The sequence below is a fragment of the Salvelinus alpinus genome, chromosome 34 (assembly GCF_045679555.1).
Source record: "Salvelinus alpinus chromosome 34, SLU_Salpinus.1, whole genome shotgun sequence".
In the NCBI taxonomy this organism is placed as follows: Eukaryota; Metazoa; Chordata; class Actinopteri; order Salmoniformes; family Salmonidae; genus Salvelinus; species Salvelinus alpinus.
This window is the reverse complement of record NC_092119.1, coordinates 8597143-8623439: the sequence shown is the minus strand read 5'-3', so window position 1 is coordinate 8623439 and position 26297 is coordinate 8597143. Positions and strand designations below refer to the sequence as shown.

At 42.2% G+C, this 26297-nt stretch overlaps 1 protein-coding gene across 1 annotated transcript; it reads left to right on the top strand.

Moving 5' to 3' along the window:
• The first annotated feature begins 591 nt into the window (after window positions 1-591).
• On the top strand, window positions 592-26055 carry LOC139563588 (calpain-1 catalytic subunit). The gene is made up of 22 exons (XM_071382375.1): window positions 592-697; window positions 1340-1596; window positions 1719-1788; window positions 2057-2175; window positions 2588-2721; window positions 2804-2978; window positions 3740-3814; window positions 4211-4296; window positions 6259-6333; window positions 6463-6623; window positions 6707-6873; window positions 7227-7238; window positions 7415-7623; window positions 8119-8158; window positions 8673-8741; window positions 8917-8974; window positions 9177-9241; window positions 13922-13990; window positions 14102-14180; window positions 23198-23314; window positions 23528-23580; window positions 25642-26055. The coding sequence occupies exons 2-22, from the start codon at window positions 1360-1362 to the stop codon at window positions 25666-25668; spliced, it is 2097 nt and encodes a 698-aa protein (XP_071238476.1). The 5' UTR covers window positions 592-697; window positions 1340-1359; the 3' UTR covers window positions 25669-26055.
• Window positions 26056-26297: the final 242 nt, after the last annotated feature.

Here is a 26297-nt window from a genome sequence, read left to right as displayed (position 1 = left end):
ATAAAATGGCTGTTTTTTTTACAAATAAAATGGTGAGAAATCAATAATATAATCATGAAAGCATATTTTTTAAGTAATTCTTGGGCCGTTTTGGGGGACTGTCAAGTTAGTTCCTTAAACTAAAATACATGGGAGTTCCTTAAACCAAAGTACATGGGAGTTCCTTAAACCAAAGTACATGGGAGTTCCTTAAACCAAAGTACATGGGAGTTCCTTAAACCAAAATACTTGGGAGTTCCTTAAACCAAAATACATGGGAGTTCCTTAAACCAAAGTACATGGGAGTTCCTTAAACCAAAGTACATATGTGGTCCTTTAACACAGCAACTATAAAACAATGACGTATTACTAAACAGGTCAGATACTGTATACTCACTTCAGGCGGTCTGACAGAATGGTCTTCAGTATGTTCACGTCCAGAGAATACTGATTAGAGACAATGGCATTTAACTCAGAGATTCCATAATTACACAAGATTTTCCATTAGAATAGCCTAACCAATGGCAAGCTGTGGTGATAAGGGACACGGCTCACAGCAAAAGCAATGTGTGTGTGTACTGTGGGTGGTGCCTGTCCACACATTACGTCATAGCCTGCTGTACAGTGCAATACGGCAGCAATCAAGTACATAAGAAGACTATTACTTGAATCGGTTTACAGAAGATGAAAATCCTGGTTAAAGTAGTGATATTCTGAGGTAAGAAACTTTAATCAATGTCCCTGGTGGAGTAAGATTTTCCATACCGTAGTATATCTCACTACTGCTTTGTTATGCATCAGACGTGATCATGTTTCCATTTGCAATCATTGAGTCAATTGTAATTGATTAAAGACCAAATTTACTTAATCTAGATAGCGTGATAAAGGATAATGTGGGTAACATTTGGAATCAAGAGTCAAAGCCAAAATGAAATAGCCATCATTTAATGGTTGTCAGATGTAATTTGTCAATTTTCAACATTGACTTCCCTGAAACCATTTGTAGTGTGTTCATGGAGTCCAGGACTTTTAATTACACGGGTGAACTTGCTGCACCCACCTTTATATATTTTCTACATGTGCTGCCAGGTTTCATCACTTTCAATTGCGTTTTTGATTTGGATGTTAATATTTTTTGCTTGAATAAGATATAAAAAAAAATATGAAGCAAATTCTGTAAAGACACTTTTGCAAAACTAGGGATCCTACGATATGCTGAAGGATGTACTTTTTAATAGTGTTCCATAGTTGTTTTACATAGCTGTTATATTTCTAATTGTCATCAACACTTAATAATGTTATTCATATTTAGGCTCCACCTATGAAATCTGAGTATTTCTTAATTTCACCCTGCTAACAGATCCTGCATACAGTACAACAATGCCTCCTCCCGGTGTGTGTATGAGTATAATGCAGGAGCGTCACAAGAAAGAGGGAGTTGGGAGTCTTGCCAACCCAGAGAAACACAGCAACCAAGACTTCCAGCAGCTGACGCAATACTGTTTGGCCAGGGGAGTGAGGTACATCGATGAGATGTTCCCCCCAGACCATAACTCCATTGGTGATGGGCTACTTTCCCCTGATGACATGGGCAGAGTGGTGTGGTTGAGACCAGCGGTATGACATCATCCAGATCTGCACACATTACAACACAAAGTATTAACTGATTTTAATGTGTAATTATGAATAGAAATGATAAACATTAATAGTAGGTGTAATGTGTGCATTCACTCTTACAGAAAATGGTACAGAATCCAGATTTTATCCTTGATGGACTTTCAAGGTTTGACTTTGGGCAAGGAATGGTTGGTAAGTGGATTTGGTTGTAAGCAAGCGTCAACACCACACCATGCCCCCACCACACCATGCCCCCACCACACCATGCTCCCACCACACCATGCCCCCACCACACCATGCTCCCACCACACCATGCTCCCACCACACCATGCTCCCACCACACCATGCCCCCACCACACCATGCTCCCACCACACCATGCCCCCACCACACCATGCTCCCACCACACCACGCCCTTTGCATTACAAATGTCATGATCTTCATAAACTTGTCATTTTTTAGGAGATTGCTGGTTTCTTGCTTCCATTGGGGCTTTGACGTTCCAGAAGGACATCCTGGAACAAGTAGTACCCCTAAAGCAAAGCTTTAAAGAGGATTACTGCGGAATATTCCACTTCAGGGTAAATTACCTCAGGCACAGTACATTATCTTTGTGAGAAATGCGTTGACCTATTGCAATAACTGTCATTCTTAAAGGATTATTAATGTATTGAAAATGTTCTCTGTGGTATTGAGAACAATTCAATTACCATGAACGACTCTCTATATTTAGGCTACGCCTTCCTCTAGTCATGTAGTCTCTGTAGGAATCATTGGGTAAATTACCTCGGGCTAACTAACTTATTAAAATAACCATCATCCTTTGAGGATGTAATAATGTATTGACACAGAATACATTGTAATGAAAAGCTTCTGAGCTGTATTGAGAACTCTTGAATTGTAATGAATGATGACTGCTTAGGCTGTGCCTTCCTCTAGTCATGTAGAGAATAGTCTCTGTAGGAATCATTGTCCTCTCCTCCTATCTTTCAGTTCTGGAGGTTTGGGAAGTGGGTGGACGTTGTGATCGATGACAAGCTGCCAACAGTTGACGGCAGACTCATTTTTGTTCATTCAACAACTCCCAATGAGTTTTGGCCCGCCTTGATGGAGAAAGCCTATGCCAAGTATGTGAGCCACATCAGTTGGTTATAAAACAGTTTAACACCTCCTCGATGTAGGACTTAATGACCTGTCTTCTTCTGGCAGGGTGTGTGGCTCCTACGCAGACATGAATTTAGGGACCCCTTCAGAGGCTATGATGGACTTCACCGGAGGGGTTCACATCACATTCAAGCTCACCGACGCTCCATCAAATCTGTGGGACCTGCTGTTCAGAGCTGTCCAATCCAAGTCTCTGATGGGGTGTAACACACCTCAAGGGGTGAGCAGCACTACCACCCCCTGAAACACCATGATGAGCCTTCAAACAAACCAGTTAGTAGAGCAGAAATGTTGTGATAAGTTACCATGAATCATGCACCGATGTCAAGATATATGATAAGTTACCATGAATCATGCACCGATGTCAAGATATATGATAAGTTACCATGAATCATGCACCGATGTCAAGATATATGATAAGTTACCATGAATCATGCACCGATGTCAAGATATATGATAAGTTACCATGAATCATGCACCGATGTCAAGATATATGATAAGTTACCATGAATCATGCACCGATGTCAAGATATATGATAAGTTACCATGAATCATGCACCGATGTCAAGATATATGATAAGTTACCATGAATCATGCACCGATGTCAAGATATATGATAAGTTACCATGAATCATGCACCGATGTCAAGATATATGATAAGTTACCATGAATCATGCACCGATGTCAAGATATATGATAAGTTACCATGAATCATGCACCGATGTCAAGATATATGATAAGTTACCATGAATCATGCACCGATGTCAAGATATATGATAAGTTACCATGAATCATGCACCGATGTCAAGATATATGAGAATATGAGTTATTAAGCGTAGTTGAAGTCAAGACTTGTCCTTTAAAAGAGATGAAGGTTGTGTTAATATTGTGTCCTATTTTGTGACTGAAACCTTTGTTCTGTTACGGTCCAATTACTTCACTTTATAATACCTATAATAACCTGTGTCTATTGTTCTGTAGGAAACATCAGCGAACACGGTGGCACCCAACGGATTAGTGAGGGGTCATGCCTACGCCGTTACAGGGGTTAAACAGGTACTGTATGGAACTAACAATCTGAGAGAAATGCTTTGGAGCTGATATCTTTTGGCCATATGCTCTCTTTCCTTTATTGCCAAGAAAAAACAGTTTGCTTTGTCAGAATAGAGCAAACTATTTACTTTAGTTCCACCTGGAGGGAAATGGGAGAAGAAGTGTGGTATAATTCTGCCATGAACAATTTACCCTATCCCTGTGTAGCGAACTTGAGTTGGTCTCGTGGTCTTGTGATGAGGCAGCCTTGCCTGAGACGTCTAAATTAGTGCCAGCATTCGGTCCGCTATGGAATTCCTCTTGGTCCAATGGTCAAGATGCTGGTTTGTCCCATCGGGGACCCAGATTAATTTCCTGCTCTGAGATTACAGCTGGTGTTCATTCTGGTTTCTTCCACAGATCATGAGCAAAGGCAGGCCAGTGAATCTGATCCGCCTCTTCAACCCCTGGGGCCGGGGAGAGTGGAAGGGAGGCTGGAGCGATAAGTATGAACGAGCTATTCACAATAGATAACTTTGTTTCTTAGATTCTTCCTCAGTGTTGTGACGGCCCTGAATGTTCTGAACCGTCTCAGGGCTTCTCCTTCTAATAGGGCGCTATTAAGTGCAATTGTTCTGTTTTGCTGTATCAACGGTATAGTCTACATACTTTGTTTATATATACACTACCGGTCAAAAGTTTTACAACACCTACTCATTCAAGGTTTTTATTTTATTTATACTATTTTATACATTGTAAAACAATAGCGAAGACATCAACACACTCAAATAACAGATATGGAATCATGTAGTAACAAAATCTAATCAAACATATATTTTATATTTGAGATTCTTCAAATAGACACCCTTTGCCTTGATGACAGCTTTGCACACTCAAGGCATTCTCTCAACCAGCTTCACCTGGAATGCTTTTCCAACAATCTTGAAGGAGTTCCCACATATGCTGAGCACTTGTTGGCTGCTTTTCCTTCACTCTGCGGTCCGACTCATCCCAAACCATTTCAATTGGGTTGAAGTTGGGTGACTGTGGAGGCCAGGTCATCTGATGCAGCACTCCATCACTCTCGTTCTTGGTAGAATAGCCCTTACACAGCCTGGAGGTGTATTGGGTCATTGTCCTTTTGAAAAACAAATGATAGTCCCACTAAGCGCAAAACAGATGGGATGGTGTATCACTGCAGAATGCTGTGGTAGCCATTCTGGTTAAGTGTACATAGAATTCTAAATAAATCACAGACATCGTCAACAGCAAAGCACCCCTACACCATAACACCTCCTCTTCCATGTTTTACATGGGGAAATACACATGCGGAGATCATCCGTTCACCTACTCTGTGTCTTACAAAGACACGGTGGTTGGAGCCAAAAATCTCCAATTTGGACTAAAGACAAATTTCCACCATCTAATGTCCATTGCTTGTGTTTTTTGGCTCAAGAAAGTCCCTTATTCTGATTGGTGTACTTTCGTAGTAGTTTCTTTGCAGCAGTTTGACCATGAAGGCCTGATTCACAGTCTCCTCTGAACAGTTGATGTTGAGTTGTGTCTGAACTCTGTGAAGCATTTATTTGGGCTGCAATTTCTGAGGCTGGTATGAACGTATGAACGTATCCTCTGCAGCAGAGGTAACTCTGGGTCTTCATTTCCTGTGGAGGTCCTCATGAGAGCAAGTTTCATCACAGCGCTTGATGGTTTTTGCGACTGCACTTGAAGAAACTTTCAAAGTTCTTGACATTTTCCGTATTGACTGACCTTCATGTCTTAAATTAATGATGGACTGTTGTTTCTCTTTACTTATTTGAGCTGTTCTTGCGATAATATGGACTTGGTCTTTTACCAAACAGGGCTATCTTCTGTACAACACCCCTACTTTGTCACAACACAACTGATTGGCTCAAATACATTAAGAAGGAAAGAAATTCCACAAATTAACTCTTAAGAAATTAATTGAAATGCATTCCAGGTTACTACCTCATGAATCCTCAGTATGTACATGTTGTGGCCAATAATTCTGATTCTATTACACTTTATTGAAAAGGCACTTTTGTATTGATATCTTCAGTGTTATAAATAAAAAAACTGAAATGGACATAACATTAGCTATAACACTGTCAACATCACCGTTCAATCATGAATATCTTGACGTGATAATGATCCACAAACCCAAATGATTTTGGTACTGAAAGTGACATGGCTTTAGCTCAAAGTGACTGTGATGTCATCACACCCATTGTCTTTGACAGGTCGTTTTATGAAATGTCAGCTAATCTCCCTTACCTTTTTTTTTTTTTTTTTTTACAGTGTATTCGGGAAGTCACTCACAAGCAGCCAGAGCGTTAAAGCTTTTACATTTTTGTCTCTCGGCCACCTAGTCTCTGGAGTACTACCACTAACTAACCAGTGGCCTTACCGCATCCAAACTATTGACATGATGTTTGTCTTTCAATCAGGTCATCCATGTGGCAAACAGTGAGTCCTGACGATCGGAAGATGTGTCTGTCAGTGAAAGAGGATGGGGAATTCTGGTAAACCATATATAATGCAGAAATTTTTTCAATATTTTGTTGTAAGTGATTAACACGTACAGTGTCAGTACACATTTATACTGATATTTCAATACCAGAACCAATTCACAATTTTGGTTGTCTTCTCAGGATGACAATGGAAGACTTCTGTAGGCTCTTCACAGATGTGACTATCTGCTGTATGTGCCCTGATTTTCTTGACGGCAACTCTAAAGGTCTTTGGACACACTCCTTACATGATGGCAGATGGGTTGCAGGAACCACTGCTGGTGGTTGCATGAATTTCCCAGGTAAATTACATCTTGATTGAAAGGTTTTGCCTTCAATAAGGAATTATTTGCAGTTGATGACTATACATTTTTTTGTCTCCCAGACAGTTTCTGGACAAATCCCCAGTATCGGGTGAAGATTGAGAGATTAGACAGGGACTGCTCTGAGACACGGGGGGACAACAACATGTTGGTATCTCTGATGCAGAAGCCTGACAAGAGAAACAGACGCCTGGTCAAAAGTCTCCACATCGGCATCAACATCTTCGAGGTCAGTGCCCTTCTTTGGTGCACGCCTTTTGCTATGTTATATACTGTAGTTTATCTCATCTTTATCCCCCCCAAAAACATGTACAGATTGAAGCAAAGCTACGTGCTTCCTCTGAGGACTTTGTTACAGGTAGCACTGTTATTGTGCCATAAACTGTCATGTCAGTAGTGTAAGTAAAACGGGAGATCTCTTTGTAAGGTCCTCTTACGTATGTTGGCACTGTGCAGTTCTCAATGCAAATATGCCCATTTGTGAACCAACATGTAGGTTGTTATCCCAGAACAATACATTCAACTGGCCCAGGTATGCTATTGTTCCTGCAGTTTAATTGTCTTTGTTTTACTTTCTAACAGGTGCCTGCCCAAGTAAGTAACTTTCAAACATACATTTCACAAATAACGTTATAAAAGTTAGAGCAGCCACTAGACTATCTGGCCAATATAATGGATCATCACATGTGGTAGAACTGGTTTCAAGGTCCAGATTTGAATTGGAAATGATCTGCAGTCTTATGTAAAACATTTTATGATTGTGATCTCAGTTCAAAGGACAGAGGGGGAAGTTTCCTGCCGTCTTCTTCAACAACAATGTGCCTGTCGCCCAATCGAAGAAGTACCTGAACGCTCGGACAGTGGTGCTGTTCTCCAGGCTGAAACCTGGTGAATACCTGATCGTGCCATCAGCCTTCAACCCAAACGAAACCGCCTCCTTCATCCTGTCCATCCTCTCCAAGGTGGAGACCCAAATCCAGTGAGCACAGCCCCCCCCCCCCATTCACAATAAAAGTGGTAGTTTATCCAAGTTACACCATTTCATATTCGTTTCCTTACAAATAAAGTTAGTTTAAGATGATTTGAACATAAAGCGTGAAAAACATATCCAAAGCATGGATTGCGGTCCTAGCTTATCCATTGATTGCTTTCTGGGAAATGAATATGGAATTTTGTAACTTGGGTGAACTATACCCTTAATTAATGTCATATATTTTTTACAGTCAGTGATCATAGCAAACATTAGGACCGGGATTCAATCCATTTGCGCCTGTAAACAATTTACCAAAGGTCATTTTCAATTGAGCAAATATCTGCAATGTTTTACTGTGAATGCAATCTCTGCGAACGCTGTAGCTTTGCCTTTAAAATCTGCATGATCAACAACCCGCGACGAGATTGAATCCTGGGCTTAGTTTCACTATAATTTATGTTTTCCTAACAGAAACAAAACAGTGTTCATTTTTTTCCTCAGTGAAAATTCAAATGACCAGGATACTCTGGAAATCCCAAAGGTATTTAAGGAAAACCTTATTTCATCCCACATATGTAGATATTGAGGGAATCCCCAAGCTATTCTCCCGGGTGGCGCAGTGGTCTAGGGCACTGCATCGCAGTGCTAGCTGCGCCACCAGAGTCTCTGGGTTCGCGCCCAGGCTGGGCTGGGTTCGCGCCCAGGCTCTGTCGCAGCCGGCCGCAACCGGGAGATCCGTGGGGCGACGCACAATTGGCATAGCGTCGTCCGGGTTAGGGAGGGTTTGGCCGGTAGGGAGGGTTTGGCCGGTAGGGATATCCTTGTCTCAGTATGTAAAAAATGTAATAAAATGTATGCACTCTACTGTAAGTCGCTCTGGATAAGAGCGTCTGCTAAATGACTAAAATGTAAAATGTATTTAAGGAAAACCTTATTTCATCCCACATATGTAGATATTGAGGGAATCACCAAGGTATTTAAGGTGAACCGTGTATTTCTATTTATCTTCTGATATTGTCTTCTTTTTTTAATATCTTATATTTCATTTTTTTTAGCCCATGCCTACCCACAATAGAGCAGATATGGACAACAAACAAACTCTGTTTCGGCAATATTCTGATCAGGCAAGTTCCCAATATTTTTCATTTGAACACAAAACAAGACAATGTGAAATTTAAAAAACGTAAACTAATAAAAATGATAGCATTTGAGAATATTACTACTTTTTAACAATTGTTAAATTATATATATATCTATATATATAAAATCAATAACATTCGTTTCATTTTCACTGAAAAGTTTGAGGAGGTGGACGCTGAACAGCTTCAGAGGATTCTAAATGAGACTCTCCTCCAAGGTATGTAGAGAGAAAAACAATCACCATGGAGATTCCCAGTCATTTGTGACCAGAAGCAGGAGTTTGAACAGACATACATTAGTTGTGATGAGATCAGAATCACACACAAGGATACGGTGGGTGTTTGATGAGCAATGTGTTGCTTGGTGGTATCTGTAGGATTTGTTTTCTAATGTGCCACCTTTTTTCCCACGTTATACAGGAAATACAAAGAAAACACAAGGCTTCAGCTTGGAGTCCTGTCGCAGCATGGTGGCATTAATGGATGTATCCTTCATGAGCTTAGTGACAGTCTCCAATGATGTTTTCTGTCGTCAAACACCTTGAACAGTACTTTACAATAGTACATTTTTCAACACTTCCATGTAGCAGTAAAAACTGTGAATGAATGTAGGAGTTTTTTGCAATGACCCTTAGGCCCCGTTTAAACTGGTGCTAACATGCACCCTTTGTCCTGATTGTTTCTACATCCTGATCGTGCCCACATTTGTAGACAGGTGTATACTATCAAAAGACACACTGGGATCTGATAGTGATCAGATCTTCCTCACCACCTCCGGAGGTGTCTGGATATTCCTCAAATGTAGACGGATCTGGACAGTGAAACCATTTAAAATCATAATAATCCCGCCTTCTTAAATAATTGACATGTGGCACCATTGATTTATGACATCACTATGTGTTTTAAAATAAATAACTGCATATTATTTGGAAAGAATATCAGTCAAATAATTAGTGTACAGGGAGGGACCAGGACATCTGGTCTCAATGCAGACACAGTGGACAGGTAAGAGACAATACCATTCCACTGGGTACAAACTGGATAAATCAACATCATTTGTCAATGTATTGTGACGTGGAATCTATGTGGAAAATACTTTGGATATTTAAAAAGTCAGTTGCACTGTTATTTTGAGGGTCAAATTTCCATTGGATTATGTCATCATGGTAACCAAATTTCAACATAGACAAACCTTGTATACAATATTTTGAATTTGTTTTCATTAAAAAAAACGTCAGATCTTCAACGTAATATCCACTGTTACAAAAAAACAATTGGCTGGGCAGCACCTCCTACTGGAGAGTTGATCTGTCTACAGCACCTCCTACTGGAGAGTTGATCTACCTACAGCACCTCCTACTGGAGAGTTGATGTATCTACAGCACCTCCTACTGGAGAGTTGATCTACCTACAGCACCTCCTACTGGAGAGTTGATCTCTCTACAGCACCTCCTACTGGAGAGTTGATCTGTCTACAGCACCTCCTACTGGAGAGTTGATCTGTCTACAGCACCTCCTACTGGAGAGTTGATGTATCTACAGCACCTCCTACTGGAGAGTTGATCTACCTACAGCACCTGCTACTGGAGAGTTGATGTATCTACAGCACCTCCTACTGGAGAGTTGATCTATCTACAGCACCTCCTACTGGAGAGTTGATCTGTCTACAGCACCTCCTACTGGAGAGTTAATCTATCTATAGCACCTCCTACTGGAGAGTTGATCTATCTACAGCACCTCCTACTGGAGAGTTGATCTGTCTACAGCACCTCCTACTGGAGAGTTGATCTGTCTACAGCACCTCCTACTGGAGAGCTGATCTATCTACAGCACCTCCTACTGGAGAGTTGATCTATCTACAGCACCTCCTACTGGAGAGTTGATCTATCTACAGCACCTCCTAATGGAGAGCTGATCTATCTACAGCACCTCCTACTGGAGAGCTGATCTGTCTACAGCACCTCCTACTGGAGAGTTGATCTATCTACAGCACCTCCTACTGGAGAGTTGATCTGTCTACAGCACCTCCTACTGGAGAGTTGATGTATTTACAGCACCTCCTACTGGAGAGTTGATCTATCTACAGCACCTCCTACTGGAGAGCTGATCTATCTACAGCACCTCCTACTGGAGAGTTGATCTGTCTACAGCACCTCCTACTGGAGAGTTGATGTATTTACAGCACCTCCTAATGGAGAGCTGATCTATCTACAGCACCTCCTACTGGAGAGCTGATCTGTCTACAGCACCTCCTACTGGAGAGCTGATCTATCTACAGCTACCCGTTGGTCTACCATTCAGGGTTGTAACCAAGCCCTGCTTATCAAATCAAATTTTACTGGTTGTGTATACAGATTTTGCAGATGTTATCACGTCTGTCGCAAAATGCTTGTGTTCCTAGCTCCAACAGTGCAGTAATACCTAACTAAATGATTATGTTCCTCGCTCCAACAGTGCAGTAATACCTAACTAAATGGTTATGTTCCTGGCTCCAACAGTGCAGTAATACCTAACTAAATGATTATGTTCCTCGCTCCAACAGTGCAGTAATACCTAACTAAATGATTATGTTCCTCGCTCCAACAGTGCAGTAATACCTAACTAAATGATTATGTTCCTGGCTCCAACAGTGCAGTAATACCTAACTAAATGATTATGTTCCTGGCTCCAACAGTGCAGTAATACCTAACTAAATGATTATGTTCCTGGCTCCAACAGTGCAGTAATACCTAACTAAATGATTATGTTCCTGGCTCCAACAGTGCAGTATTACCTAACATTACACAACGATACACGCAGACCCCAAAACATAAAGAAATGAATTAAGAGTCAGAGTCCAGAATATAAATATATTTGTACACATTTTGTTACGTTACAGCCTTATTCAAAAATGGATCTACTCACAATACCCCATAATGACATCACAATACCCCATAATGACATCACAATACCCCATAATGACATCACAATACCCCATAATGACATCACAATACCCCATAATGACAAAGCGAAAACACATTCTTAGTAATTTTTGCTATAAAAAAAAACAAACAAAAAAAACAAAACAATTTCCATAAGTATTCAGACCCTTTGCTTTGAGACTCGAAATTGAGCTCAGGTGCATCCTGTTTCCATTGATCATCCTGGAGATGTTTGTATAACTTGATTGGAGTCTACCTGTGGTAAATTCAATTGATTTGACATGATTTGGAAAGGCACACACCTGTCTATATAAGTTCCCACAGTTGACAGTGCATGTCGGCTACCAGCTGGTACTCTACCCTGCACCTTCGAGACTGCTGCCCTATGTACATAGTCAATGAACACTGCACACTTTAATAATGTTTACATACTGTTCTACCCACTTCATATGTTTATACTGTATTCTAGTCAAGGCTCATCCAATAAAACTATTCATACAGTGGCTTGCGAAAGTATTCACCCCCTTGGCATTTTTCCTATTTTGTTGCCTTACAACCTGGAATTAAAATAGATTTTTTTGGGAAGTTTGTATCATTTCATTTACACAACATGCCTGCCACTTTGAAGATGCAAAATATTTTTTATTGTGAAACAAACAAGAAATAAGACAAAAAAACAGAACTTGAGCGTGCATGACTATTCACCCCCCCAAAGTCAATACTTTGTAGAGCCACCAGTATCTTGGTGTATGTCTTTATAAGCTTGGCACCTCCATCCACTGGGATTTTGGCCCATTCTTCAAGGCAAAACTGCTCCAGCTCCTTCAAGTTGGATGGGTGCACAGCAATCTTTAAGTCATACCACAGATTCTCAATTGGATTGAGGTCTGTGCTTTGACTAGGCCATTCCAAGACATTTCAATTTTTCCCATTAAACCACTTGAGTGTTGCTTTAGCAGTATGCTTAGGGTCATTGTCCTGCTGGAAAGTGAACCACTGTCCCAGTCTCAATCTCTGGAAGACTGAGGTTTCCCTCAAGAATTTCCCTGTATTTAGTGCCATCCATCATTCCTTCAATTCTGACCAGTTTCCCAGTCCCTGCTGATGAAAAACATCCCCACAGCATGATGCTGCCACCACCATGCTTCACTGTGGGGTTGGTGTTCTCGGGGTGATGAGAGGTGTTGGGTTTGCGTAGACATAGCCTTTTCCTTGATGTCCAAAAAGCTACATTTTAGTCTCATCTGACAAGAGTACCTTCTTCCATATGTTTGGGGAGTCTCTCAAATGCCTTTTGGCGAACACCAAACATGTTTGCTCATTTTCTTCTTTAATTAAGCAATGTTTTTTTTTCTGGCCACTCTTCTGTAAAGCCCAGCTCTGTGGATTGTATGGCTTAGTGGTCCTATGGACGGATACTCCAATCTCCGCTATGGAGCTTTGCAACTCCTTCAGGGTTATCTTTGGAATCTTTGTTTCCTCTCTGATTATAATGCCCTCCTTGCCTGGTCCGTGAGTTTTGGTCGGCGGCCTTCTCTTGGCAGGTTTGTTGTGGTGCCATATTCTTTCAATAAAAAAAAAATGGATTTAATGGTGCTCCCTGGGATGTTCAAAGTTTCTGATATTTTTTTATAACCCAACCCTGATCTTAACTTCTCCACAACTTTCTCCCTGACCTGCTTGGAGAGCTCCTTGGTCTTCATGGTGCCGCTTGCTTGGTGATGCCCCTTGCTTAGTGGTGTTTCAGACTCTGGGGCCTTTCAGAGCAGGTGTATATATACTGAGATCATGTGACAGATCATGTGACACTTAAATAAAGTCCACCTGTGTGCAATCTAACTAACTATGTGACTTCTGAAGGTAATTGGTTGCACCAGATCTTATTTAGGGGCTTCATAGCAATGGGGTGAATACACATGCACGCACCACTTTTCCATTATTTTTTTTCTATTTTTTTTTTAAACAAGTCATTTTTAAATTTCACTTCACCAATTTTGACTATTTTGTGTTTGTCCATTACATTAAATCCAAATTAAAATCCATTTAAATTACAAGTTGTAATGCAACAAAATAGGAAAAATGCCAAAGGGGATGAATACTTTATGTAGCAAGGCACTGCAGTTGGTGGAACTAACATAAAACAGACCACATAACTAAATATATGGCTTTAGCCCATTACAGGGCAAAATGTACAGACTTTTTATATTTTGCCTTTGTAGATTTCCTTAACCTTTCCTTCTCCAGACATCAATCACTGGAAAACTGAACAGTGCTGAATTTCTACATCTATGGAGAAAAGTTACCGTGTACAAGGTAAATTAATTAGCAAGTGTGGTAAAAGGTTATTAAACCACTAATTACTAGTTCACATTTTTCCAGAATACAAATTACCTGAAAATATTCATATTTTCTTATATTTTCCAGGACATCTTCTTACGTTCAGATGTGAACCGTTCCGGAATGTTGTCATTGAGTCAACTGAGGAACGCAATCATCGCTTCAGGTAACTTTTGGCTAGACCAACAAACAGGGCCTGCCACTGACCTTAGATAACCGTACCTGCTTACAGGGACTAATGTAAAAATCTGATCACCTAACTAGCAATCTCCGACTGACATCAACGCATGATTGAAGAGTTAGGACTGTCAAATTAGGATGAACAGATGGATTAAAGTAACCTCTGCCATTACGACTAAACAGCAGTCTGTTTGATGCTCAATAGTTTAAAGTTTTAAAAAATGTATTAGTCGCATGTATATGGGATACACATGGTATACACCGTCCAACGAAATGCTTAGTTGCAGGTTCCTTCTGGACAATGCAACAGTAATAAGAAATAATAAAAGATAAGAATGAACATAAAGTAAATGGCTCAGTAGAATAGAAAAAACAGTTTAGCATAAGTATAATACAGGAAGGTACAATTTGTAGTCCAATATTTACACATGGTTTGGGCAAGAAGGAATTGGGGGGCAAGTATTTAAATTGTGCAGTATTTAGCAATCATAATGAGAGTCTGGTCGCAGTAGTTGTAATGTGTGTGTAGTGTGTGATGTGTGTGTGTGTGTGTGTGTGTGTGTGTGTGTGTGTGTGTGTGTGTGTGCGTGTGTTCTACGGTGCGGAGAAACATAGCAGATGGTCAGTCCTGTTACTGTTAGAATCATAGCAGATAGTCAGTCCTGTTACTGTTAGAATCATAGCAGGTGGTCAGTCCTGTTACTGTTAGAATCATAGCAGGTGGTCAGTCCAGTTACTGTTAGAATCATAGCAGATAGTCAGTCCTGTTACTGTTAGAATCATAGCAGGTGGTCAGTCCTGTTACTGTTAGAATCATAGCAGGTGGTCAGTCCTGTTACTGTTAGAATCATAGCAGATGGTCAGTCCAGTTACTGTTAGAATCATAGCAGATGGTCAGTCCTGTTACTGTTAGAATCATAGCAGATGGTCAGTCCTGTTAGGGTTAGAATCATAGCAGATTGTCAGTCCTGTTACTGTTAGAATCATAGCAGGTGGTCAGTCCTGTTAGCGTTAGAATCAGAGCAGATGGTCAGTCCTGTTAGGGTTAGAATCATAGCAGGTGGTCAGTCCTGTTACTGTTAGAATCATAGCAGATGGTCAGTCCTGTTACTGTTAGAATCATAGCAGATGGTCAGTCCTGTTACTGTTAGAATCATAGCAGATGGTCAGTTCTGTTAGGGTTAGAATCATAGCAGATAGTCAGTCCTGTTACTGTTAGAATCATAGCAGATAGTCAGTCCTGTTAGGGTTAGAATCATAGCAGTGGTCAGTCCTGTTAGCGTTAGAATCATAGCAGATAGTCAGTCCTGTTAGCGTTAGAATCATAGCAGATGGTCAGTCCTGTTACTGTTAGAATCATAGCAGATGGTCAGTCCTGTTACTGTTAGAATCATAGCAGATGGTCAGTCCTGTCACTGTTAGAATCATAGCAGATGGTCAGTCCTGTTACTGTTAGAATCATAGCAGATGGTCAGTCCTGTTACTGTTAGAATCATAGCAGATAGTCAGTCCTGTTACTGTTAGAATCATAGCAGGTGGTCAGTCCTGTTACTGTTAGAATCATAGCAGATGGTCAGTTCTGTTACTGTTAGAATCATAGCAGGTGGTCAGTCCTGTTACTGTTAGAATCATAGCAGATGGTCATTCTTGTTACTGTTAGAATCATAGCAGATAGTCAGTTCTGTTACTGTTAGAATCATAGCAGATGGTCAGTCCTGTTACTGTTAGAATCATAGCAGATAGTCAGTCCTGTTACTGTTAGAATCATAGCAGGTGGTCAGTCCTGTTACTGTTAGAATCATAGCAGATGGTCAGTTCTGTTACTGTTAGAATCATAGCAGGTGGTCAGTCCTGTTACTGTTAGAATCATAGCAGATGGTCAGTCCTGTTACTGTTAGAATCAGAGCAGATGGTCAGTCCTGTTAGCGTTAGAATCATAGCAGGTGGTCAGTCCTGTTACTGTTAGAATCATAGCAGATGGTCAGTTCTGTTACTGTTAGAATCATAGCAGATAGTCAGTCCTGTTAGGGTTGGAATCATAGCAGATGGTCAGTCCTGTTAGCGTTAGAATCATAGCAGATGGTCAGTCCTGTTACTGTTAGAATCATAGCAGATGGTCAGTTCTGTTACTGTTAGAATCATAGCAGGTGGTCAGTCCTGTTACTGTTAGAATCATAGCAGATGGTCAGTCCTGTTACTGTTAGAATCAGAGCAGATGGTCAGTCCTGTTACTGTTAGAATCAGAGCAGATGGTCAGTCCTGTTAGCGTTAGAATCATAGCAGATGGTCAGTCCTGTTAGGGTTAGAATCAGAGCAGATGGTCAGTCCTGTTACTGTTAGAATCATAGCAGGTGGTCAGTCCTGTTACTGTTAGAATCATAGCAGGTGGTCAGTCCAGTTACTGTTAGAATCATAGCAGATGGTCAGTCCTGTTACTGTTAGAATCATAGCAGATGGTCAGTCCTGTTAGGGTTAGAATCATAGCAGATGGTCAGTCCTGTTACTGTTAGAATCATAGCAGGTGGTCAGTCCTGTTAGCGTTAGAATCAGAGCAGATGGTCAGTCCTGTTAGGGTTAGAATCATAGCAGGTGGTCAGTCCTGTTACTGTTAGAATCATAGCAGATGGTCAGTCCTGTTAGCGTTAGAATCATAGCAGGTGGTCAGTCCTGTTACTGTTAGAATCATAGCAGACGGTCAGTTCTGTTAGGGTTAGAATCATAGCAGATAGTCAGTCCTGTTACTGTTAGAATCAAAGCAGATAGTCAGTCCTGTTAGGGTTAGAATCATAGCAGATGGTCAGTCCTGTTAGCGTTAGAATCATAGCAGATAGTCAGTCCTGTTAGCGTTAGAATCATAGTGGATGGTCAGTCCTGTTACTGTTAGAATCATAGCAGATGGTCAGTCCTGTTACTGTTAGAATCATAGCAGATGGTCAGTCCTGTCACTGTTAGAATCATAGCAAATGGTCAGTCCTGTTACTGTTAGAATCATAGCAGATGGTCAGTCCTGTTACTGTTAGAATCATAGCAGATGGTCAGTCCTGTTACTGTTAGAATCATAGCAGATAGTCAGTTCTGTTACTGTTAGAATCATAGCAGATGGTCAGTCCTGTTACTGTTAGAATCATAGCAGATAGTCAGTCCTGTTACTGTTAGAATCATAGCAGGTGGTCAGTCCTGTTACTGTTAGAATCATAGCAGATGGTCAGTTCTGTTACTGTTAGAATCATAGCAGGTGGTCAGTCCTGTTACTGTTAGAATCATAGCAGATGGTCAGTCCTGTTACTGTTAGAATCAGAGCAGATGGTCAGTCCTGTTAGCGTTAGAATCATAGCAGGTGGTCAGTCCTGTTACTGTTAGAATCATAGCAGATGGTCAGTTCTGTTACTGTTAGAATCATAGCAGATAGTCAGTCCTGTTAGGGTTAGAATCATAGCAGATGGTCAGTCCTGTTAGCGTTAGAATCATAGCAGGTGGTCAGTCCTGTTACTGTTAGAATTATATCAGATGGTCAGTTCTGTTACTGTTAGAATCATAGCAGGTGGTCAGTCCTGTTACTGTTAGAATCATAGCAGATGGTCAGTCCTGTTACTGTTGAATCAGAGCAGATGGTCAGTCCTGTTACTGTTAGAATCAGAGCAGATGGTCAGTCCTGTTAGCGTTAGAATCATAGCAGGTGGTCAGTCCTGTTAGGGTTAGAATCAGAGCAGATGGTCAGTCCTGTTACTGTTAGAATCATAGCAAATGGTCAGTCCTGTTAGCTTTAGAATCAGAGCAGATGGTCAGTCCTGTTACTGTTAGAATCATAGCAGATGGTCAGTCCTGTTAGTGTTAGAATCAGAGCAGATGGTCAGTCCTGCAGCGGTCAGTCTAGCAGGCGGTCAGTCTAGCAGGCGGTCAGTCTAGCAGGTGGTCAGTCCTGCAGCGGTCAGTCTAGCAGGCGGTCAGTCTAGCAGGCGGTCAGTCTAGCAGGTGGTCAGTCCTGCAGCGGTCAGTCTAGCAGGCGGTCAGTCCTGCAGCGGTCAGTCTAGCAGGTGGTCAGTCCTGCAGCGGTCAGTCTAGCAGGCGGTCAGTCTAGCAGGCGGTCAGTCTAGCAGGCGGTCAGTCTAGCAGGTGGTCAGTCTAGCAGGCGGTCAGTCTAGCAGGCGGTCAGTCTAGCAGGCGGTCAGTCCTGCAGCGGTCAGTCTAGCAGGTGGTCAGTCCTGCAGCGGTCAGTCTAGCAGGCGGTCAGTCTAGCAGGCGGTCAGTCTAGCAGGCGGTCAGTCTAGCAGGTGGTCAGTCTAGCAGGTGGTCAGTCTAGCAGGTGGTCAGTCCTGCAGCGGTTGAATTTGGAGAGAAGCTAAGGTGGCATGCCACATATCTTCAGCAGCCTTAGGAAGTAGCGACTCTGTTGCACCCTCTTGACAAGAGTGGTGGTGGTATTGGTTTATGTCAAGTCCTCAGTGATGTGGACGACGAGGAACATAAAACTTCTGATTCTCTACTTCAGTCCCGTTGATGTGCATGTTCCCTCCTCTGCTTCCTGAAGTCAACAATCAACTCATTTTGTTTTTCTGACATTGAGGGAGAGGTTGTTGTCCTGGCACCACAATGCCAGTTCACTTACCTCCTTCCTATATGCTGACTTGTCGCTGTTGGTTATCAGGCCTACAACCGTGGTGTCGTCAGCAAACTTGATGATGGAGTTTGTGTTGTGCAATGCCACACAGTGGGTGAACAGGGAGAGTCAGTGTGGAGGAGGTGTTTCTTCCAATCCTCGCAGCCTGTTGTCTGCCCATCAAGAAATCCAGGATTCAGTTACATTGGGTGTTGTCCAGACCCCTGGCTCTGAGCTTCGTGTCGCGTTTGGAGGTAGAAATAGTGTTGAATGTTGAACTATAGTCAATGAACAGCTTTCTCACCTAGGTGTTTCTCTTGTCCAGATGTGTTACAGCCGCGTGAATAGCGATGGACATGGTATCTTCTGTGGATTTGTTGGAGCGGTAGGCAAATTGGAGTGGGTCCAGTGTGCCTGGCACGCTGGCTTTGATGTGGGCCATTACCAGCCTCTCAAAGCACTTCATTAGGACTGGGGTGAGCTCAACAGGGTTATAGTCATTGGGCACCTTGTTTTTCTTGGGCACTGGGACGATGGTGGTCTCCTTGAAGCAAGGTGGGGAATACAGCCTGGGACAGGAACAGGTTGAAGGTGTCCGAGAAGACACCCGCCAAGTGGTCAACACACACTCTGAGGACGCTGCCAGGGATGCCTTTTGGGCCGGAGGCTTTGTGAGTATTCACTCTTTTGCGAGTTTTCTTCACGTCAGCCTCGGTGATAGAAAGACCCTGGTTGTTCGAAGCAGCGAGAGTCTTCCTGGATGGCTCGGTATTGACTGCCTCGAATTGAGCATATAATGTGTTACGCTTGTCTGGGAGGGACGCTTTTAGTGGGCACCACACAGATGGATTTGCCTTTGTTTTTACTCTGACATGCAATGTCAACTGTAGGACCTTATATAGACAGGTGTGTGCCTTTCCAAATCATGTCCAATCAATTGAATTTACCACAGGTGGACTCCAATCAAGTTGTAGAATCATCTCAAGGATGATCAATGGAAACAGGATGTAAATTAGCTCAATTTCGAGTCTCATAGCAAATGGTCTGAATACTTATGTAAATAAGGTATCTGCTTTACATTTTTAATACATTTGCAAAACTGTCTAAAAACCTGTTTTCACTTTGTCATTATGTGTTTGGTTAAAATCATCTGTGACAATAAATACCGCTTCCGGTGGAGAGGACTTTTGCTGGTTAATGATCTTATATAGTTTGCTGAGTGCCAACTTGGTGTTTGCGTGTGGCGGTATGTACACAGCTTTAATAACACTCGTGAATTCCCTTGGCATATAGTGGGGTCAGTATTTTAACATCAGAAACTCCATGTCGGTTGAACGTGAGCTTGAGATCTTTTCAACTTCGGTACACCAGGAATTGTTGATGAGGAAACATACCCCTCCCCTACTCTTACCAGAAGCCACCGCTCGATCGATATGGAAAAGGGGAAAGTTGTCTGGTTGAACAGCAGAGTTGAGTGTAACGTCCATAAGCCACATCTCTGTAAAAACAAAGACACAGCATTCCCTGATATCCCTCCGCGATTGAAGCCTTGCTCTGAGTTCAAAGTTTATTTTCCAGCGATTGGACATTAGCCATCAGGATGCTAGGAAGAGGAGGACATGTAGCCACTGTTTACATCCTAGCTTGGAGTCCCCCAGTGATTGGACATTAGTCATCAGGATACTAGGAAGAGGAGGTCGTGTAGCCACTGTTTACATCCTAGCTTGGACTCCCCCAGCGATTAGACATTAGCCATCAGGATGCTAGGAAGAGGAGGTCGTGTAGCCACTGTTTACATCTTAGCTTGGACTCCCCCAGAGATTAGACATTAGCCATCAGGATGCTAGGAAGAGGAGGTTGTGTAGCCACTGTTTACATCCTAGCTTGGAGTCCCCCAGCGATTAGACATTAGCCATCAGGATGCTAGGAAGAGGAGGTCGTGTAGCCACTGTTTACATCCTAGCTTGGAGTCCCCCAGCGATTAGACATTAGTCATCAGGATGCTAGGAAGAGGAGGACATGTAGCCAGTCTTTCTAGCTTGTGATTCCCCCTCTTCTTCGTCACCAGCAGGTAAGCCCATGTGCGGGAAACAATGGAGCGAATGTAATATAGAGATAAGAGATAAAAGTGTTTAGCTTCCGATTCATGATCCAGAACACTTTTTCGTTCCTAGGAAATTATTGCACAAACATTCTGAGCCAAAAACAATGTGTAATTAATGTAAGAATATCCATAAAAAAAGCAAAGTTGAGCAGGAACCGTCAAGTCACGCGCCCTCCTCAGGGCCGACATCTTAATACCTGTGAAATAAATGTGGCATAAAATACCTGTGAAATAACTGGCATAAAATACCTGTGAAATAACTGTGGCATAAAATACCTGTGAAATAACTGTGGCATAAAATACCTGTGAAATAACTGTGGCATAAAAAACCTACACTCGATCCCTCCGATGTCAACAACTACAGACCAGTATCCCTTCTTTCTTTTCTCTCCAAAACTCTTGAACGTGCCGTCCTTGTCCAGCTCTCCTGCTATCTCTCTCAGAATGACCTTCTTGATCCAAATCAGTCAGGTTTCAAGACTAGTCATTCAACTGAGACTGCTCTTCTCTGTGTCACGGAGGCGCTCCGCACTGCTAAAGCTAACTCTCTCTCCTCTGCTCTCATCCTTCTAGACCTATCGGCTGCCTTTGATACTGTGAACCATCAGATCCTCCTCTCCACCCTCTCCGAGCTGGGCATCTCCGGCGCGGCCCACGCTTGGATTGCGTCCTACCTGACAGGTCGCTCCTACCAGGTGGCGTGGCGAGAATCTGTCTCCGCACCACGTGCTCTCACCACTGGTGTCCCCCAGGGCTCTGTTCTAGGCCCTCTCCTATTCTCGCTATACACCAAGTCACTTGGCTCTGTCATATCCTCACATGGTCTCTCCTATCATTGCTATGCAGACGACACACAATTAATCTTCTCCTTTCCCCCCTCTGATAACCAGGTGGTGAATCGCATCTCTGCATGTCTGGCAGACATATCAGTGTGGATGACGGATCACCACCTCAAGCTGAACCTCGGCAAGACGGAGCTGCTCTTCCTCCCGGGGAAGGACTGCCTGTTCCATGATCTCGCCATCACGGTTGACAACTCCATTGTGTCCTCCTCCCAGAGTGCTAAGAACCTTGGCGTGATCCTGGACAACACCCTGTCGTTCTCAACTAACATCAAGGCGGTGACCCGTTCCTGTAGGTTCATGCTCTACAACATTCGCAGAGTACGACCCTGCCTCACGCAGGAAGCGGCGCAGGTCCTAATCCAGGCACTTGTCATCTCCCGTCTGGATTATTGCAACTCGCTGTTGGCTGGGCTCCCTGCCTGTGCCATTAAACCCCTACAACTCATCCAGAACGCCGCAGCCCGTCTGGTGTTCAACTTTCCCAAGTTCTCTCACGTCACCCCGCTCCTCCGCTCTCTCCACTGGCTTCCAGTTGAAGCTCGCATCCGCTACAAGACCATGGTGCTTGCCTACGGAGCTGTGAGGGGAACGGCACCTCCGTACCTTCAGGCTCTGATCAGGCCCTACACCCAAACAAGGGCACTGCGTTCATCCACCTCTGGCCTGCTCGCCTCCCTACCTCTGAGGAAGTACAGTTCCCGCTCAGCCCAGTCAAAACTGTTCGCTGCTCTGGCACCCCAATGGTGGAACAAACTCCCTCACGACGCCAGGTCAGCGGAGTCAATCACCACCTTCCGGAGACACCTGAAACCCCACCTCTTTAAGGAATACCTAGGATAGGATAAAGTAATCCTTCTAACCCCCCCCCTTAAAAGAGTTAGATGCACTATTGTAAAGTGGTTGTTCCACTGGATATCATAAGGTGAATGCACCAATTTGTAAGTCGCTCTGGATAAGAGCGTCTGCTAAATGACTTAAATGTAAATGTAAAAAATAAAATACCTGTGAAATAACTGTGGCATAAAATACCTGTGAAATAACTGTGGCATAAAATACCTGTGAAATAACTGTGGCATAAAATACCTGTGAAATAACTGTGGCATAAAATACCTGTGAAATAACTGTGGCATAAAATACCTGTGAAATAACTGTGGCATAAAATACCTGTGAATAAACTGTGGCATAAAATACCTGTGAAATAACTGTGGCATAAAATACCTGAAAAATAACTGTAGCATAAAATACCTGTGAAATAACTGTGGCATAAAATACCTGTGAAATAACTGTGGCATAAAATACCTGTGAAATAACTGTGGCATAAAATACCTGAAAAATAACTGTAGCATAAAATACCTGTGAAATAACTGTGGCATAAAATACCTGTGAAATAACTGTGGCATAAAATACCTGTGAAATAACTGTGGCATAAAAGTGTGAGGTCTGTCTGTCCTCCACAGGGGTCAGGCTGAGTGACAGTCTGCTGAACCTCATTGCTCTGCGCTACGGTGGATCTTCTGGAAACATCAGCCTGGAGAGTTTCATCAGCCTCGTTCTACGCGTGGACCGCATGGCCAGTAAGTCCACAACTTAAATAAAAAGGGGACCCGTTTTTATTTCACTGGGATTTTACATTTTCCATCAGTGGCATTCTAATGAGCGTGTACAGTTAGGCTTTCATAGCGCTCACAGGATCATCCTAGTTAGTTTGCAAGATGAGTGTTTGAAGCCATGACCTTTGTATTATTTACCGAAATTGCAAATAGTGTAATTCATGCCCCTTTCAACAGAAATATTCAGACAACTCAACGAGGGAGGGGCCATATCTCTTCGAGACAATGAGGTAATAAACTGTTAATAATGCACCAGGGACTTTCAACTCTGATCCTGCAGTGCTAGGTGTGCAGGCTTTCACTCCAGCCCTGCAGTAACACACCTGATTCAGTTAACCATGGTCCAGACTGAAGATCATAATCGGCTGAACATTTTGCATCAGGTGTGTTAGAGCTGGGCTGGGCTGGAACAAAAGCCCTAAAGCCTTGCTTCCATTGGTCTAAATCGCAGCAAACCTTCCGATGATTGATTGTAAAACAACATAAAACGCTGCCTTAACCAAAGGTCACATGTGTGTGCAAAGCAGCATACTCTTATCTGAGAGATGCGAGATGGTGCAAAACTGTCATCAAGACAAAAAAAGGGTGGCTATTTGAAGAATCTGAAATATAAATTATATATATTGATTTGTTTAACACTTTCTTGGCCACTACGTGATTCCATATGTGTTATTTCATAAATGTGATGTCTTCATTATTATTCTACAATGTAGAAAATAGTTAAAATAAAGAAAAACCCTTTAAATGAGTACAGTAGGTGTCCAAACTTTTGACTGGTACTGTATATACACAGAAAAGTATGTGTACATCCCTTCAAAATAATGGACTAAGCGATTTCAGCCACACCCATTGCTGACAGGTGTATACAATTGAGCACACAGCCATAAAATCTCTATAGACAAACATTGGCAGTAGAATGGCCCGTACTGAAGAGCTCAGTGACTTTCAACGTGGCACCATTATAGGACCCCACCTTTTCAACAAGTCAGTTTGTCAAATTTCTGCCCTGCTTGAGCTTCCCCGGTCAACTGTAAGTGCTGTTATTGTAAAGTGGAAACGTCTAGGAGCAACAACGGCTCAGCCACGAGGCCGCACAAGCTCATAGAACGGGACCGCCGACTACTGAAGCGCGTAGCGTGTAAAAATAGTCTGTCCTAAGTTGCAACATCAGCACAAGAACTGTTTGTTGGGAGCTTCATGAAATGGGTTTCCATGGCCGAGCAGCCGCACACAAGCCTAACATCACCATGCGCTATACCAGGCGTCGGCTGGAGTGGTGTTAAGCTCGTCGCCATTGGAAACGTGTTCTCTGGAGTGATAAATCACTCTTCAATCAATCACATTTATTTATAAAGCCTTTTTTACATCAGCAGATGACACAAAGTTTTTAAACAAAAACCCAGCCTAAAACCCCAAACAGCAAGCAAGCAATGCAATGCATCCTGCAAGTCCGATGGATGAATCGGGGTTTGTCGGATGCCAGTAGAACTCTTCCTGCCCCAGTGCATAGTGCCAACTGTAAAGTTTGGTGGAGGAGGAATAATGCTCTGGTGCTGTTTTTTATGGTTCAGTCTAGGTCCCAGTGAAGGGAAATGTTAATGCTACAGATTACAATGACATTCTAGACGATTCTGTGCTTCCATCTTTGTGGCAACAATTTGGGGAAGGCCCTTTCCTGTTTCAGCATGACAATGCCCACTTGCACAAAGCGAGGTCCATACAGAAATGGTTTGTCAGTGTGGAAGAACTTGACTGGCCTGCACAGAACACTGACCTTAACTGACCTTTCACTTTATTTACAGAACCCTGACCTTTAACCTTTATTTAACTAGGCAAGTCAGTTATGAACAAATTCTTATTTACAATGACGGCCTAGGAACAGTGGGTTAACTACCTTGTTCAGGGGTAGAACGACAGATTTTTACCTTGTCAGCTCGGGGATTTGATTTAGCACCCTTTCGGTTACTGGCCCAATGCTCTATCCACTCGGCTACCTGCCACCCCATATAAAAATCCTTCCCATAAGAGTGGAGGCTGTTATAGCAGCAAAGTGGCGGGACCAACTTCATATTAATGCCTGTGATTTTGGAATGAGATGTTCGACAAAGCAGGTGTCCACATACTTTTGGTCATGTAGTGTGAGAACCTGAAATACACTGTCTGAGATGCAGTTATCCAGAAAAACTTTGTTAACTTTGTGTTAAGATGTAATTTCATTGTTTATATTTTATATGACTAATGAACGTGTTAGTCAAATCTCACTGTTGTTTTTTTCTTCCTTTTTCTTCCAGTGGATGTACATCACTATGTATGCATAAACTACAGACCAAATAGGATGGACAGAAGACCGTTAGAATCGTAAGGTTTGAAAAAGGTCTACGGCGGTGCTTTGCTGGACAAATCAATAAACTTCTCTGCGACATTTTCAAGAGTATTTCGTTGCACTTAAAAAACTTGATAGAGTATCTTGATTAATCCTACAGCACCTTCTTTCCACCAAATCCTCACGCTTGTCTTTTTTTACAAGTACTGACTACTTTAAGGAAGAAATGTACTTAGGCTACTATGACTGATGTGTGTTTGTCTCACCAAGCCATCGTAAGATGGATGCACTAACTGTAAGTTGCTTTGCTAAATGACTAAAAGCTGTCATCAGGGCAGAAGGTGGCTACTTTGAAGATTCTCAAATAAAAAATATATTTTGATTTGTTTAACACTTTTTTGGGTTACTACACGATCCCATATATGTTATTTCATAGAAAATAGTAAAAAATAAATACCCTTGAATGAGTAGGTGTGTCCAAACTTTTGACTTGTACTCTAAATATATATTTTTTAAATCTCACAATTACATACTTTAGAAACAAATTAATGTAACACAATTCTAAAGAATAGAGTAATGACTTATATTGCTATATTAAACAGCTTTTAAATACATTGAACCAAA